General features: G+C 35.3%; 2 protein-coding genes across 3 annotated transcripts; both read right to left on the bottom strand.

Annotated features, from left to right (window-relative positions):
- Positions 1-926: 926 nt before the first annotated feature.
- On the bottom strand, positions 927-5,317 carry LOC107778157 (uncharacterized). The gene is made up of 2 exons (XM_016598362.2): positions 5,227-5,317; positions 927-3,873 (listed from the first exon to the last, which is right to left on the bottom strand). Exons 1-2 carry the CDS (start codon positions 5,315-5,317, stop codon positions 1,622-1,624), a joined length of 2,343 nt encoding a protein of 780 aa, XP_016453848.1. The 3' UTR covers positions 927-1,621.
- A 4,473-nt stretch (positions 5,318-9,790) lies between these two features.
- LOC107778151 (uncharacterized) lies at positions 9,791-14,600 on the bottom strand. 2 transcript variants are annotated; one of them, XM_016598352.2, is made up of 4 exons: positions 14,356-14,600; positions 14,089-14,255; positions 10,572-13,345; positions 9,791-10,269 (listed from the first exon to the last, which is right to left on the bottom strand). In XM_016598352.2, exons 3-4 carry the CDS (start codon positions 13,303-13,305, stop codon positions 10,001-10,003), a joined length of 3,003 nt encoding a protein of 1,000 aa, XP_016453838.1. In that variant the 5' UTR covers positions 13,306-13,345; positions 14,089-14,255; positions 14,356-14,600; the 3' UTR covers positions 9,791-10,000. The 2 variants fall into 2 exon arrangements, with proteins under 2 accessions (XP_016453838.1, XP_016453839.1); XM_016598353.2 differs by having other exon boundaries at positions 14,089-14,600.
- Positions 14,601-16,510: the final 1,910 nt, after the last annotated feature.

Genomic DNA, 16,510 nt, shown 5'->3' with positions numbered 1-16,510 from the left:
ACCGTTTCCCGTGTTCTTGATAAAGATGAGATCAGTGTTGTGGTGGATGAAGAGTAGCTTTTGAACTACCTTTGCTTTAGCATGAAATTGGCTTATATGGTACATGACAATTGATCAGATTTTAGATGTTATTTAAGTTTAATTTTTCATGTTAAGGGGTGTGACAAAATTTTAAGTTCCTTTTCATTTCAAATAGTTCTTGAATTTAATTTGCTGAGGATAGCTTTCACTTGGGAAATATAATGCTTTTGAAATTTTATAACTGAGCCTATGATATCCGCAATTTAAACATGGTGGTGTTGGACTGTCTTATGAAGCATCAAATAGTGTTAAATAATTACTCTCTCTGTCACGAGTTCGAATTTTGCCGCAGATACTATTGGAAAAACTTACTACAATATTGATATTGAACAGAAATAAAAATAGTAACAACTTATCAAAATAAATATTGTATTCGTGGCAAGTCAATGTCTTGAAAGCGATTTTGATCCGACTAGGATGCAAACCACTACGACCATAGCTCCCTAACTTGTGTACTCATGACTGGAAGTTTGGAGTTTATTAAAAAAAATTTGCCAAGAAAAAATTAAAACAAGAAGAATAGCAGATCTTGGAAAGAGAAACCGAAGACGCTATACTCAGACACCTTGGAAATAGTTACCAATTCTTGGATATGATTTCTACTCATGTTTTTCAAGATTTTACTGAAACAGATTGGAAACATAGCTGTTTTATCAGGAAATAGTAGACCTGCTAAACAGAAAGTATCATAGTACGTCGTCCTTCCCTGTCCGTGCGCGTTTTTCTTCTCTACCATGACGAATCAAAGGTCAAACGTGGTTAGAAAATTGAAGAGCTTAATATTGTTCAGAAAATTTAATACCAAAAGGATGTTAGCAAGTAGAATTCCATAACATAATCTCTTTTCAGCAACAAGAGATTTGGTTTAATCCCAAATCCAGATGCACAAGAGAGTAAACTATTACATCCCAAAATGCAGACGTACAATGCTAAATCTAGCTTTTGCCGGTGTGTAAAAGGCAACAACAACAACAACAATAAACCAAGTGTAATCTCACATAGTGGGGTGTAGAATGTACGTAGACCTCACCTCTACTCTGATGAGGTAGAGAGGTTGTTTCCGATAGAACCCCGGAGTGTGTAAAAGGCTTAACACCAAAATTATTTGAGTGTGTCACTAATGTTTTTCAGGTACCTAATACTCTTTATTCATTATACAATCTTCTAACAAGAACAAACCTATTGATGAACCAAAAAAAAAAAATGGTGAACAACCTCCAGGACAAGATTTTGCCAACCTTCTCAAGTTTAGTCGGAATGGAAAAACTCCTGGTAAGAGCTTCAAATGGCGGTTACAATCTTCTTAAGTTTAGTTGGAATGGAGAAACTCCTGGTAAGAAGCACTTTCCCCTGTAATAGGCCCTATGCAGCACGAATCTTGATAAAGGAAACAAAAAGGATAAAAACTATTACATCTCATCAATTGCATATATAGTCAAAAGGATAAAATCTAATCGGAGAAACTCCTGGTAAGAAGCGTTTTCCCCTTTTAGTGGCCCCGCTAAAGAATGTAGTTACTGATGGTTGAAGGAAATCAATCCTATGGAGCGCTCCTTCGGCCAAATTCAGCTAACAGAATCCTTTTATAATAATCAGAGCGACTACGATGATAATCAATCCATACACATAATTGTCTAATCGCCTCTCGCTTTTCCTCCTTTAAAACCAACATTGATTCCTCTTGGTCCTTGATCATTTTCTCTAGTTCTCTAACTTTGTTCTCTAACTTCCAAACTTTCTCTCTATATTTCAATATCTCAGCTTCCTTATCATCACATTGTGTAAGTAAACAATCAAAATCATCTTTAACATGTGCCATTGCTTTGTTTTTCCTCATCACCCAATCTTTAACGAACTTCAACTCACACGAAACCTTGGATATTCGATTCAAGAAATGAGCAGTGCATTCCTCAAATTTTAGTGCCACTGCATCTAGTGAACCTAACATATCACTTGCTGTCAATGATATATCCTTAATTCCCCTTAGCCCCATTTCATGTCTTGCATTTTTCTCTTTTAGGTCTTTATTTTCTTTCTCGTACGAGTTCCTGGTTTTTTGGTACCACTCCTTGTTCTCGATATGCAATTGTTCTGCTACGCGAATCCTTCTGCTCAAGATTCGTAAACTGTCCTCAAACGTCTTGCGTAGTTCCTCAGTCATTTCTTCTAGTTTTCTTTCAGCATTGTGAAAATTTGATTTGGAATCTTCTAACCTGATTTGCATTTGCTTATGTTCCTCCTTTGACTTGTTTACGATAATTTCCATTCCTCTTATATTTTTCTCCAGCTCCGCGATCTTGATAGTTAATTCAGTGTTTTTCTTTTCCATCTGCTTAAGCCTTTGTGAAAATTCATGTTTCTCTTTCTCAAGCTGAGATTTCAATCTAGACTTTTCAGTTTCCGCTGTTGAAATTCGCACTGTCAATGTTGAATTCTGAGTGGACATATCATTCATATAAGCCTCAAGTTTCTTTTGAAGAATTCCCACCTCTGCTTCTTTTCCTAAAAGTTTTGTTTCCAACTCCATAATCTTATCATTCAGCTTTTCTTTTTGTAATTCTAAATGATAAGCTTCTTGATTCATATCCATTATCTTCTCTTTCAAGTCACTTTTTTCTTTCGCGAGTGATTTCACCTCTGAGTTTAACCCCTCCTTCTCTTTTGTTATCCCTTCCTCCGACAACGTCGTGCTTGTTAATTTCACTTTCATGTTCTCTATCTGAAGTTGACATTCTGATACTTCTTGAGTTTTTTCTTTTAGTGACAACTCTAGTTCATATTTCTGATTTCTTAAGGCTTCCAACTCCTGCTGCAGATAATCAGTCCTTTCTGTTAAATCAAGAAAATGTGTTCTTTCTGTTAAGTCCTTGACTTGATCTGATCCTTTCTTGGTTTCATGTAACAATTTTTCTTCCAATTCATTCCTTTCAGCGCGTAAACGGTTCACTTCTTTCTGCAGACCGGTTGATTTTGACATAAGATCGTCGATTCTAGACTTTGACTTCTGTTGATTCTCCTTGAATTTTTTAAGAAGTTGAGAAAATTGATCATCTTTCTTTTTGAATGTTGCTTGTAGTTCTAAGACGCGAGCTTGCAATCCTGAATTACTTTCTTCCATTCGTTTAACTTCATTTGACTTGTACACGGTTTGCTCTTCGAGTTCTCTCTTTTGAACACATAAGTTTTCTAATTCAAGCTTCATTGTAGCAACTTGATCTTCTAACTCTTTCATTTTAGACAATCTCTCCTTCTCGCGAAGTTCAAATTTATCGGTGAGAGACAAGATCTCGTCTTCTTTTTCTTTCACTTTCTCCTTTAACAATGTAGATTCATTTATCAACTTCTCTTCGCCTTGAATCCTAAGGTCTTTGAAGAATTCCTCTGGCTCAGACACTCGGCCAAAAGGCATCGGCACATCAAAGTCCATAGTTTCAACCTTAACTTCACTTTTTGAGGTTATTTTGTCCTTCAAAATAGCATCCTCTACATCTAAAGTCTCACAATTGGAACAAGATGAGTTACTTTTGGTAGCCATTTCCTCAGGGGTATAATATAATTCTGAATTAGAACACAAAGAAGATGGAGAAGACGAATCGCCCTCGTGTTCTTCATTAAGTTTTTTCCTTACTTCCCCTTTGAGATTATCATACATAGAATAAACGGATTGGTACTGTTTATGGAATTCATCAACAAGTTGAAGTAGTTCTGATCTTCTCTTCAAATTCCCTTCTCTACTCCCTTGGTTTAGTCTCTTAATTAGCTTTGCTATTCTCTTTACTTTATTCTCAATCTCTGCAATAAGAATAAAACTCTTCAGATTAGGATTCTCTTATTTTATGAACCAAAAATAACAGAAAACATAATGCTTAACATCAAAAAAATATATAGAATCCACATAAACTCAATGTGCATTGTATTGGTATGAGTACATGATACAAACTTGGATGTATTTAGGGATCTCAGTGCTTATAAGTTATTCTACAATGCAATATACCAAACAAGAAAATGCAATTAAACGACAACAAGCAATACAGTTTATCTAAAACATTGTTTCAATGAGACAATACAACAAGAAGCCTAGTGAAATCCCATGTGGTGTCTGGGGAGGATAGTGTGTACGCAGTACTTACATAATGAGACAATACAGTACAATATAATATGATATAAAACGATATATTATGAAACGATGGAAAACAACAACCTAAATAGGCTATTACAATTTGCCACCATTATACACAGAGGTGAATCAAAGATATTGAGTCAGTGGGTTCTGAATGAATATGATCTTATTATATGCATATGATTTATATTCTCTTTGCATATGTCTAGATAGTTCAGCCTAAATGTATCGGTGTTCAGTTGAACTCATAGAACCTATTCTAGATCTACCTCTACTACTTATACACCTAGTTAAGGTCACATAATCTCGTAGGTGCACTTTATTTGTATAAAGATATGACACAAAACTTGGATTTCATTAGGGGGTAATTAGAAATTTTCAAGTGACATTAAGTTTTGCCACCATTATGCACTTTCTTGACAGGATGATCAGCAACTTTCTGTGAACTAGTTGCCATTCTGTATACAATCTAACCGCACATTGTTTCAACAATACATTACGACACAATACAACACCGTACAAAACGATACATTATGAGACGACGAAAAACAACAAAATCACAGAGTAAGGTAGAAAACAATACATTATGAAATGACGAAAAAAGCAAAACCAAACAGGCTTTTAAGGTTTGACACCATTATACACAAGGCAAATCCAGGATTTAGAGTCAGTGCGTTCAAAATGAGGGTAATCTTATTATGTGTATTACACTCTATATTCATTTTTGCACATGTTTATATAGTTCGAGCTGAATGCAATGTGTTCAATTGAACTCATAGAACTTATTCTAGATCCGCCATTAATTATACACCTAGTTACATTAAGTTTTGCCAATTTTCTTGACAGGATGATCAGCAACTTACTGCGAACTAGTTGCCATTCTGTATACCACATAAATCCACGTTCAGGGTAAATTTGTGCGCGAAGATGTGCTTTAAATTGCCTTCTTTTTGCCTCTAACGCGTTATCCCACAACCTCCAATAACATTCAAAGGGTCGAGGTTGTTCTGGAATTGAATAATTACCTATTTTTATCCATTTCAATTCTTCTTCTTTTTCAAGATCAATATGACTCCCAAATGCCTTCATTGATTCCTTCCAACTACGCTTCGTCATGTCTGTTCCCAAATTTTCAATGGAAATTAATGCTCGAAATTGGCTGCTGGCATCAAAATTGTTTCCTCAACTGCATTAAAGAGCAGAAATGGTAAATAACTAGTTACAATTTTAATAAAAGTCGCCAACCAAGAATTCTAAAACAATGCAAGGATATTACATCTCGGATTTTAACCTGTGACATAAAGCAACTTCTGATCCACATTTACTACATGCACTACAAGATTCCGTTATGTCAAAGAGATTCAACAATTTATATATATACATAAAAAAAAAAGTTGGTTTTACCTTATTTGCTTTAATTTTGAGACGAAGAGGCTTCAATTAAACCTCTTTTGGAACATCTAACTCTTCCTTGGGGTGGAGCTAGGTGGACGGATTCGCCCGAAAATTACACTGTCTATTAGGTCAATTTTTTTCATATACATATATTAGAAAGGAGAAGGGGAGCCTTGACGTAACTGGTAAAGTTATGTCATGTGACCAGAAGGTCTCGGGTTCAAGCCGTGAAAACATGCAGAAATGTAGGGTAAGGTTGCGTACAATAGACCCTTGTGGTGCGGCCCTTCCCCGGACTCCGCGCATAACGAGATCGCTTAGTGTACCGGACTGCCCTTTTTTTAACATATAGTAGAAAGAAATCCTCATAGCTCCTTTGCATGTTTATTTTCTTTATTTTTGAATCCTCTTAGTAAAAATCCGACATACGCCACTGTCCCGGTTGTGCATGTTGAATTATGACATGTTAAATCTCTTTAAAAAACACAAGGAGAACAGAAAAATAAACATCTGGAACAGGCCCAAACATTTGTCAAGATTCATCCAAAAATTTATAGCATATGATGTTTGAGAAACTTCACCTAAATCGGATGCTTTAATTAGATACAAATGCCTTCTCATTTGAGGTTCATTTTTTTTTCTGGAATTTGTTGATTTAGTTTCATGTATATAATAAACATGGAGACAACATGCAAAAAAAATTAAAAAACAGATAAAAGAAACATTAATGAACATTCAGGAATATATATATATATAGATACATACATTTAAATAAAAGAAATGTTTTTTTGAAGGTAAAGATTCAAGAAAGGTGATGAAAATGTTGAATATATGAAATTAAAAGAAATATCAAACAGAAAAGCAGATATAATTAGCATGATACTTCAACCAAGAGAAATATATTACCATGCAAAATTCACTTTTTTTATTGGGAAGCTTCCATTTTCTGGTTTTTTATCCTTTGTTTTGTTTTTTTCCCTCAAAATATTACCTAAATTTGGGAGCAAAAAGATGAGGATGTTTCATCTGAATCAAGAAAAAAAAAAAAAAAAGAGCTTTAAAAGGGTTAAAGAGGAGGAAGAACAAAATGGGGATCACAAAACACAAACATTTATTTTATTTTGACATATGGTGTGATTTTAATTTCACATATTGTTTTGTAAATATAAAAGCAATAAAATATGATTCTGGAAGTGTAAAAAAAAAATTAAAAAAAATGAAAGTCTCCCTTGATTTATCAATCATCTAGAAAATTACGTTAAATTGTGGTGTTGCTTTTATTTTACTTTTTAATCAAAGTTTTGTTGGAGAATTACATATCCACCAGTAATGTATTTGTTTTTTTTTTCCTTTTCAGTTTCCTTTTATCGAACGATCAATTAGTTTAAGTCAGAAATGTATTTTTTTTTTTATTGCTAAGGAGTTCAGAATTCCCATATTATTTATGTATTTTAATTGATTATGATAGATTAATTATTAAATTTTTTATGTTATTAAATTAGACTTAGGAAGTTATTTATGGAATAAGTGAAAGAAAACAGGGCTGGCTATACAAATTCTGCCTTCTTTATTTTATCGCTTGAGCCTGGCCTTGTTCTTCATCCAGCACACTAGCAAAGAACTTTTAAGTTTAAGCTCATAGAATCGCTGTCGAAATCCGAACGCCTACCCCGACACGGAAAGCTTATCCCCGACATTTACATAAGGATTAATAGTCTAGTCCAATATTTTTTGTCCTTAAAATATCATATATGCACCGTCCTTTCTAAATCCAACTTCAACCGAGTGTACGTCTGTTGCGGGAACAGGAAGAATGGAAATTGACTTTTATGTTGAAGAATGACCGAGACCATAAAATCATTTTACACTCGCAGAGGCAGTTTCAGGATTTTAATTCTATGGGTTCAGGCTTTACGGTTTTAGTATTGAACCTATTATATTTTTAAAGTTATGGGTTCAGACCCACTATATGTTGCAATTTTAGTGAATTTTTATATTAAATTTATACTTTGTATCGAAAGTATTGGGTTCAGATGAATCCGGTACTATAACACTACATACGCCATTGCACACCCGCACATGTGGCTGAACATATAAGGTAATTCACACACCTTGGAAAATTCATTATGCATCCCTGACTTGTCACAGCTTGATCGGTCCTTACAGGAGCCTAACGGAGAAAAGGTCAGTGGTGCACGATTCAAAACTTGGTTGATAATGAGCACGCCTCTTTACCATTCTCTACTTAAATACAAGGCTTTTATCTGCGATAAGGTTCGAATCTGTGACGTGAGCATAACCCACATATTACGTGTTGCACTCTCACCCACTAGACCAAAGCCCTACGAGCTATAAATAAAATTAATTAGGGTGACTTGTAAAAATAATATTTTTAAATAAGGCGGCTTATCACATTAAGACTCTTTACAATGCACCTGTTCAATTGATCCATTCGTTTTACCAGTTCTTTTTTTCTTTCTAAATTTTTGTTTTACCAATTCAAATCCGTGCTATTTTTTTTTTTAGTGCCACGAACAAATCAAGGAATAGATCATGTTGCAGCAATGACTCCTTTAAATGTACTCGTCCACGTACCCACTGGTGTGGCCTTGCGATTCATGAAGCGAGCGAATATCTTGGTAGATCAAGGTTCAAATCTCACTAGGGACAAAAACGCTAGGTGATTATTTTCCAAACAGCCTAAACTTTGGTGACAAGAGCTACTGTCTTTGTTCGTGGAAGGTAGCATATGGCAATCCGGTACACGAAACATCCCGCGTTCATGTAGGGTCTGGAGAAGGGCCGCACCCTAGCTAAGGGGGTGTGACGTAGGCGGTCTACCCTAATGTAAGTATCAGTGGCAGGTTAATTCCACGGCTCGAACACGTGACCTATAAGTCACACGGAGCAACGGTAAAGGCTCCCGTGGAAGGTAACATATACTCATGAAATAGTCGAGATACATACAAGTTGACCTAAACACCACCTGTTATAAATTCATTTTTTAAAAAGGATGCATGCACATAGAGTCCAGATTTTAGAAGGCTCATATGGTCACATGGTGTAGAGGAGCTTAGCGAACAATCAATGAAATTGCAGTTGACATAATGTAGTGGTTTTTTTTTTCTACATGTGAAATGATCATTTGTACACCCAGGTATATACGGTCAGAGCTGGACCAAGAATTTGAAGGTGGCGAACGAACTGCTCAACCAGTGCCCTTATCTTAATTTTAATCTAAGGGTTCCAAGTAAAATATATAATCGTTTTTAACGTATATACACATATATCTAGAATTTTTGCCAAGTTAACAAGGTCCGGTGACCCCTCTATTCCAAACATAGGTCCGCGACTAGTGTAAAAACTTGGTCTATAGGAAACAGTTTTGTTGATGATGAGGTCTTGTAGTACTTGTACTTGTCATGATTCTCTTCCCCTTATATATTGATATATGAAAAAGTTCTACATTGTCTGTGAATGAATTTTTTTTACTTGGTCATCTCCTGTCTCAATGAAGAAGAAATAAAGAGATCCGTCTATATCGAAGTCTCTCGGTTGAAAAAATAATAGGAAAATTCCTGGATTACTCATGGAAAAGAACTAAAACAGAACGGTTTTGCCTACTTAAAACTAAGAGGGGATGCCGCCTAGTACTAAATTCCCGATCTGTATTAATCAATGCCAACTCAAACAAGAAGAAGCTCCAAATTGGCATTTATCCCATATGCTGGTGTAAACTGCCTTTAAACCAATTTCATGTGAGCCAGAAATGCCAACTTTCGAGTGCAAATACAAATCGGAGATTTTGTTCCTGAAATTTAGCAACTTTTAGCTGATGAAGAGTATTACAGGCAGGGGTGAAGCTATGTGTGGCCATGATGGTTAACTGAACACCCTTCGCCGAAAAATTATACTGTATATAGGGTAAAATATTATTTGTTATTGATAAAAAAAATAGACTTTGAAAACCCTTTACAACCACTAGCAAACGGTATTCAAAATTTGAACACCCTTATTGAATTTCCTGGCTTCGCTCCTGATTACAAGAACCATGAAATTCTGAAAGTAGCATCCTCTTGTAGTCAGGGAATGAAAGTAGATAATGTGACATTTGTCGTCTTAGAATCAGAGAGTTCAATAGGCGCGTATAAGAATCACACTTCATTCATATTTTGCTTCAATATATTTAAATACGAAATTGCTTAACTAACTTGTAAGGTGGAAAACTGTATATATATGTAGTAATAGTGCATATTTCTCTTGTTACAAAGGCCCCCATGAAAATCCGGGGAGGTTTTGTAGCTCTAACCTGGGACTAGAGAAATCTTAGCCTTGAGTGAGTACATTGTATGAATCTATTCAGTGCAAATACTGCTGTATATGCATTAAGTGACAGATGAAGAGCTACGCGATCTCTGAATGAGACGGATGAGCTTTCCGTTGTATATGTGGGCTCATACCTGAAGGTTGGCACTCTCGATTTACTCTAGCACATCGAGAACATGGATTTAGTGGCGACGAACTTGGAGATTGATATGCATATCCCTTTGAGGCGATCGCTGGTGATGATCTTGAAGATGCCTTTGGTGTTCGTGTTGGTGAAGACATCGGTGATGAATGTATTCTCTTAGCTCTAGCTGGTGAAGATCTTGGTGAGTCATCATTCAGTTTCTCTGCACAAACCATTCAATATTATACTCATGTTTGGAAATCCTCAAACACTAACTAATCGACTGAGAAAAAAACATCTACTCCCTCTGTCCCAATCGGTGTTGTTTGACTGGGCACGGAGTTTAAGAAAGAAAGAAAGAAAGATTGACATTTGTGCGGCTATAAATCATCTCATTAAGGGTAAAACATGAGTTCTAAAGATAAATTGTTTAAAGGTGACATTCTTTTTGGGACTGACTAAAAAGGAAAGAGTGTTGGGACGGAGGGAGCAAATTATTTTTTGGGGGGCGTTAGAAAAAATTACCTGTTAGAGAGCTAGTCTTTGTATCCTGCAGTTTGCCGCGCGATGAATCTTTCTTCACTGTTATCTTTTGATTTCTGGTCTTGGATGCAGTTGTCTCGGTGTTCTCGGATGATATTGAAATTTGATTAGTTTCCAGAACTTTCTTCTCTATAATCTTCGATAACTTTTCGTTTGTTTTCCTAGTCCTTACACTTCTCCTTTGCGCGTGCTCACCTTGAAGTGGCTTGTCATTGACAGTTGACGACTTCATCCTTTCTGGAGTCTTGGAATGTAGTAATTTCCTATCATCAGATGAATGTTTCTTCTCAGGAGCCTCGGAACTGATTAGTTTCTGATCGTCTGATGCATGTTTCTTTTCTTGACTCTCAGGACTAGTTAGTTTCTGATCGTCTGATGCATGTTTCTTTTCTTGACTCTCAGGACTAGTTAGTTTCTGATCATCAGATGAAATTTTCTTCTCTAAATTCCGAGGAGATACTAAGTTTTGCTCAGCTGATTTTATTTTCTCTGTAGTCCGAGGAGATACTAAATTTTGTTCAGCTGCAACATTTGCTGTAGGTTTTTCATCGCCTGCTTTTGGAGACATTACCTTCTCCTGGTTGTCCGAAAATTTCAGTCTTTGGTTCTTGCTCATTGATGAGATGATCTTTTTCTCTAGTGTGTCGATACGTGGTGACCTATCAACTATTGGGGTTGATAGTACTTTCCTATCTGGACTATCAGCAAAGAAAAACTTCTCGTCTGCTGCTACAGACGAGAATCTCCTGTCTGGACTCTCAGAGCCAACTGATGCTTGATCGAATAAGTAAAGCTTTCTATGTGGTATTTCTGAGATAGCTGATCTCTGATCAAACAATCTTGAATCTTTCCTGTCAATTATCTCTGAGCAAACTGACCTTCCATCGCTCGGTGCAAGAAAGAGATCATCCATCGCAGCCAAATGCCCGTCATCACTCAGAATCGATGCTCGCCTATGGACTGAAAATCCATCATTTGATGAATCCCAGTTCTTTCCAGAAATTTTCTCTTTCTCAATCAGCCGGTAAGCAAACATCTGGAAAGGAATCTGTGATACCGGTGTCAAACACGTGCTCTCCTCTTCAGAAAATTTCTTCGAGTAGCCACCCTCGATATCACAATAGTCTACAAGTGGAGGAGCAGTTTCAGGCTGGCCATGTTCTGGATTTATGACAAGAACTTTCTTGATATAATGTAAAATCCTGCATAGAGATGAGAAACGTGGGCGAAGATTTGGGTTCGTATGCCAGCATCTTCTGGTTAAGTTCACAAGGTATTTAGGTGAAGGATATGGAAAGAGAGGCCTTTCCCCTGCTCTGATATTTCGGACCACTTTCTCGCCTTGCAAATGTCCTTCATCGAATGGAACTTTGCCCGTTAAAATTTGAAAGCAAATCATTCCGAAGCTATAGACATCAGCTTTCTCCGTATACTTGGATGTGCATTTGGTTCCCGGCTTTTCATTTTCAGCTAGAACTTCCGGGGCATACCATATAATGGAGTCAGCCGCGCTGTGGTTGACAGTCTTGTAAGTACTTTTAATCGAAGTTAAGCCAAAGCCTTTGATTTTCGCGTGAAAATAGCTCTCTGCTGAGGAATTCCTCGCTTTAAGAAGGACATGAGACGGGTTCAATTCTCCGTGATAGATCTTTCTCGCGTGCATATACTCCATCCCTCGAGCAATCTGAAGCATAATATCAACTGCAGCAGACGTAGAAAATGGCAGTCTCTTCCTTTGGCCAGAATGCTCCTTTATATACGTCGCAAGAGTATCGTTCATCAGCTCCATAACAAGGTACCCTTCTTTCCTTTCTTCATCATAAAAACCACAATGATATTGCAATATGTTTGGATGTGAAAGTGAAAACACTAAAGAAATCTCACTATGCAATGGTTCAACATCTCCAAAAAAGTTCCTCAGAGCAAAATTTTCACCTAACCATTGTATCTCCTTAACATGCCCGCCCCACGACCCTAAACGCCTCTTCACATGATAATCGTTTGATCCAACTAAGATTGAACTAGGTAACAATATCTTGTTACTTTGTTCAACACCATCTAATTTCCTTAGCAAGAATTCTGCGATCCTTTGCTCGTGCTTCAACAAAGTATCTGGTGCAATTGCATTTTTCTTTTGCCTTATGTTTTCAAGAAGCAACCATCTATCTTCTTTCCAAGAACTCTCCAACCGGCTACATATTTCTCGCGTAACTAAATACTGCTTCCCAAACATCCACTGAAAAAACCTCGGATCGATCAATTCCCTATCATATTTCTTCATAACTGCAGCTCTTCTCTTCTGCATTTCCTCCTCGTCGAATCCTGAGATTTCTGCAGCCGTCTCAATCGCCTCAATAACAACAGGAAAACAACAAAGCAAGTTATGTATGTGAAACTCAACACAATCTTTGTTCATATGAAGACTTATCGCTTTTCCCCACCAATCTTTCACATCCAAACAATATTTTATATACGATTCGCCTTCTTTAAAGATCCTATGTAACTCTTTCATTGGTTGCTCAAGAGCTTTCCACTTTGTATTCCTCTCATTTAACCTTAAATTATGTTTGATTTCTTCAGAAATGGTATCAAAAGCCTGAATATACATATCTAATAGGAAACAACATTGCTTATGATTGATTTGAATATCATGTTTCAACACCATTAGAGCCTTCAAACTCCCTACTACCTCACCAATCTGCCTGAATTGATCCATTTATCTTTATGAGTTACAAAAACTTCAACAAAATAAGGACCTACAATAGAAAAAAACAACACAAATTTTAAAAGGAAGAATATGAAAATATGCAATAGAAATCTTAAGTTGCACAACATGAAAGATTTGAACATCCAAGAAAGAAAGGGCAGTCCGGTGCACAAACCATCCCGTATTCACGCAGGGTCTGGGGAAGGGTCGCATCCCAAGGGGTGTAATGTAGACAGTCTACCCTAATGCAAGCATTAGTGGCTGCTTCCACGGTTCGAACTCGTGACCTATAGATCACAAGAAGAAAAAATATTGTGTTTCTCCCCATAATTGTTACTTAGTCCGATCAATATTATATGCCTTTTAAAGTTCTTGTATGAACCTGACAAATTAATAGCCTTGATCATAAGAATATTTATCTAAATTACATTATATCTCTCCTTAAATGTTTTACTTAATTAATGCTCCACTAATTGGAACAGTAACGATGGATTTCTAAAACGTCAAATATTTTGATCAAAATATAAGTTTTCCAAGGCGATTAAAATCAGTTTATCAAACATGATATCAAATTATCAATCTAGTTGAACATTAAAGCATGTAACATAGGGCTAAAGAGAGCCAAAAAAGAATATTTTGTGTATAATCTTGCATAATCGCGAATGTTCACAGTTTCGTTACATATACCAAATAATACCATGCAAGGAAAAAAGGAAAAAAGGGAAAAAACTTGCATCATATGAAGCTCCATGATATCAATCTATATATATAGATCATGAAATGAACACATACCAAATAATATTGCAAACTTTGAGCTTTTACAAAGTGGGGTTTGCACCTTTTTTTCTACAAGAGAAATGCTGAATTTCTATTAGGTTTCTTAGGATAAACCCAATAAAAATTCAGCAAATATCCTTTTTTGATCAGATCAAGACACCACCTTCAACCAAATTGACTTGCTGAAATTAACGTTGAAATACAAAAATATATAAAATTATCATCAAAATGTAACGTACCCAAAAGTTGGAAAAATCAAGATAAGGCTAGAAAAATACCAACCCCATCATGTTGTAAAATGATGATCGTTTTTAGGTAATTAATTCAGAAACTGATCAAACTTTGGAAAACGCAAAGATCAAAGTTGAAAAGTATGAGGTTGGTAATAGAAGTGGGAAAAAAAAAAGGAATTTTTTGGAATAATATTTTAATTTATCTGTTTTAAGGATTTTGCAAGCGTTTTTGACCAACCTGAAGAATCTTTGGAAATGGCTGATTCTTTTTGAATTCTACATTAGTCATGGCCATTGAAGACTTCCGTTTCTTTTGGGGTTGAATTATATATCTTCCCACAATTTTTGGAAAAGTCTTCTCGAATATTTCTCAATAATTTCTTTTTTCAAATGGAACAAAATAAGATATTAGATTAACTTATATACAAGGATAGTATTATTTATTCCAAGTAAAGGAAACAAATTCAAATGTGACAAAAATTACCATCAACAAGTTCTTTTAATCAAGCAAATAGAACGTGTTGAATAGAGTTTTACCTTACATGCATGGTATTTAGTAGTAGTGTACGTAGGGTGAAGCTAGGATTTCAACTTTACGGATTCAAAATTTTAAAACAACGATTTCAAGTGCTAATAATTGGGTTCTAAATTTAATATTTGTACATATTTAATGAATTTTTTTAACACAAATACATTATTTGAACAAAAGCTACTGGAATCGGCCAAACTCATAGTCGGACTTCTAGGTCTGCCCCTGAGTGTATGCAGGAATTTTGCATAATTAGCAGTGTTAATTTATTATCACAACTCGGCAGGTGTGTAAGATTATCTGTCGCTTGTGTTTATACAAGACTACAAATTCTAAAGTTTTACTTTTGTTTCAAATTGATATCTATTATCTTACATTATTCTTAAAATGTTAGACGATCGAATAGGTTAATTTTTTAATTAAAGCTTCGTACCAACTTCGTAAATCATAAGTGTTTAATTTTCCCAATAGGTTAATTTGCATTGATAAAGTAAAAATTATCCATGCAATAAATCTTTTATAAGTAACTTATAAGAGTTTAAGTTATATGAATACCAGTGTAAAAGATATTTGCACAATCACTTGTTCTGTTATAACATGTTATATTATATTGATGATGTAAGAAAAATTATTGTGTTGTTAACGTATATAACTTAAATCTTCTTAATGCATATCTTAATTCCCTTAGTATTTGAGGTGAATTTGTGAGATCGACTTAGGATTTGTTAAAATTGACCATTCTGCAAGGCCAAGAATGGGAAGAGAAGATAAAGGAAGAAGTATATAGAGAAGAGAATTTCAGAAATTATTTTTTTTTAAAATTCCAGCACGTCAATGATTTATCCTTTAATTATTTTTATTTCCAAAAGGCACAGGTTAATATGCTGCCTATCTGTTAACTCGTCGGATTTTGTTGACTACCAAAGATAAGGGACTTCGAATCTCTTATTACGTACCATGGTGTTTGGCAAAACCAATTACCCATAAAAAATAAAATAATAATAATAATAATAATAATAATAATAATAATAATAATAAAAAGACTAAGAAGGGTGGGAACCCAAAGTCGCAAAGGTAAAAAACAAATAAATTATCTATTAAGGATAAATAGTAAATGTATGTTAATTGTTACAGAAAGATATCATAATCTTGGGACAACCTAACAAAGGAAAAGTATTAGTACATATTTTGAGATAGAGGAAGTATTATAAAAAGAAAATGCATATAAATCACGGATTCAAGCCGTGAAAACAGTCGCTAATACTTGTATTATAATAGATGTTCACGTCACACCCCTTGTGGTACGGTATTTTCCCAAACCCTGCTTGAACACGGAATTCTTTATACACCAGGTTGTCCCTTGATTTGTGCTTTTAGTGACCAATAAAAGAGAACCTTACTATAAACCTACCCAAATTTAATTAGAAGAATTAACCCAAATAGTCGCTCACCCAACCGCTTAAATTAAAAATAGTCAGTAAAAATATAATATATACTTCATTTATGCATCATACATGTATAATTATATATATAAACTTTGTATATGACTAGAAAAAGTAAAAAATGAATATGAACGGCTGTTTGCGGAAAGATCCCATTTAACTAAACTTGGCCTGCAAAGGAGCTCGTAAAAACAGTACGGTCTAGCCGATTTTTGGACTGGTAATTGAAAAAT

Source organism: Nicotiana tabacum, chromosome 15, assembly GCF_000715075.1.
Source record: "Nicotiana tabacum cultivar K326 chromosome 15, ASM71507v2, whole genome shotgun sequence".
Classification (NCBI taxonomy): Eukaryota; Viridiplantae; Streptophyta; class Magnoliopsida; order Solanales; family Solanaceae; genus Nicotiana; species Nicotiana tabacum.
This window is presented reverse-complemented; position numbering and strand designations above follow the sequence as displayed.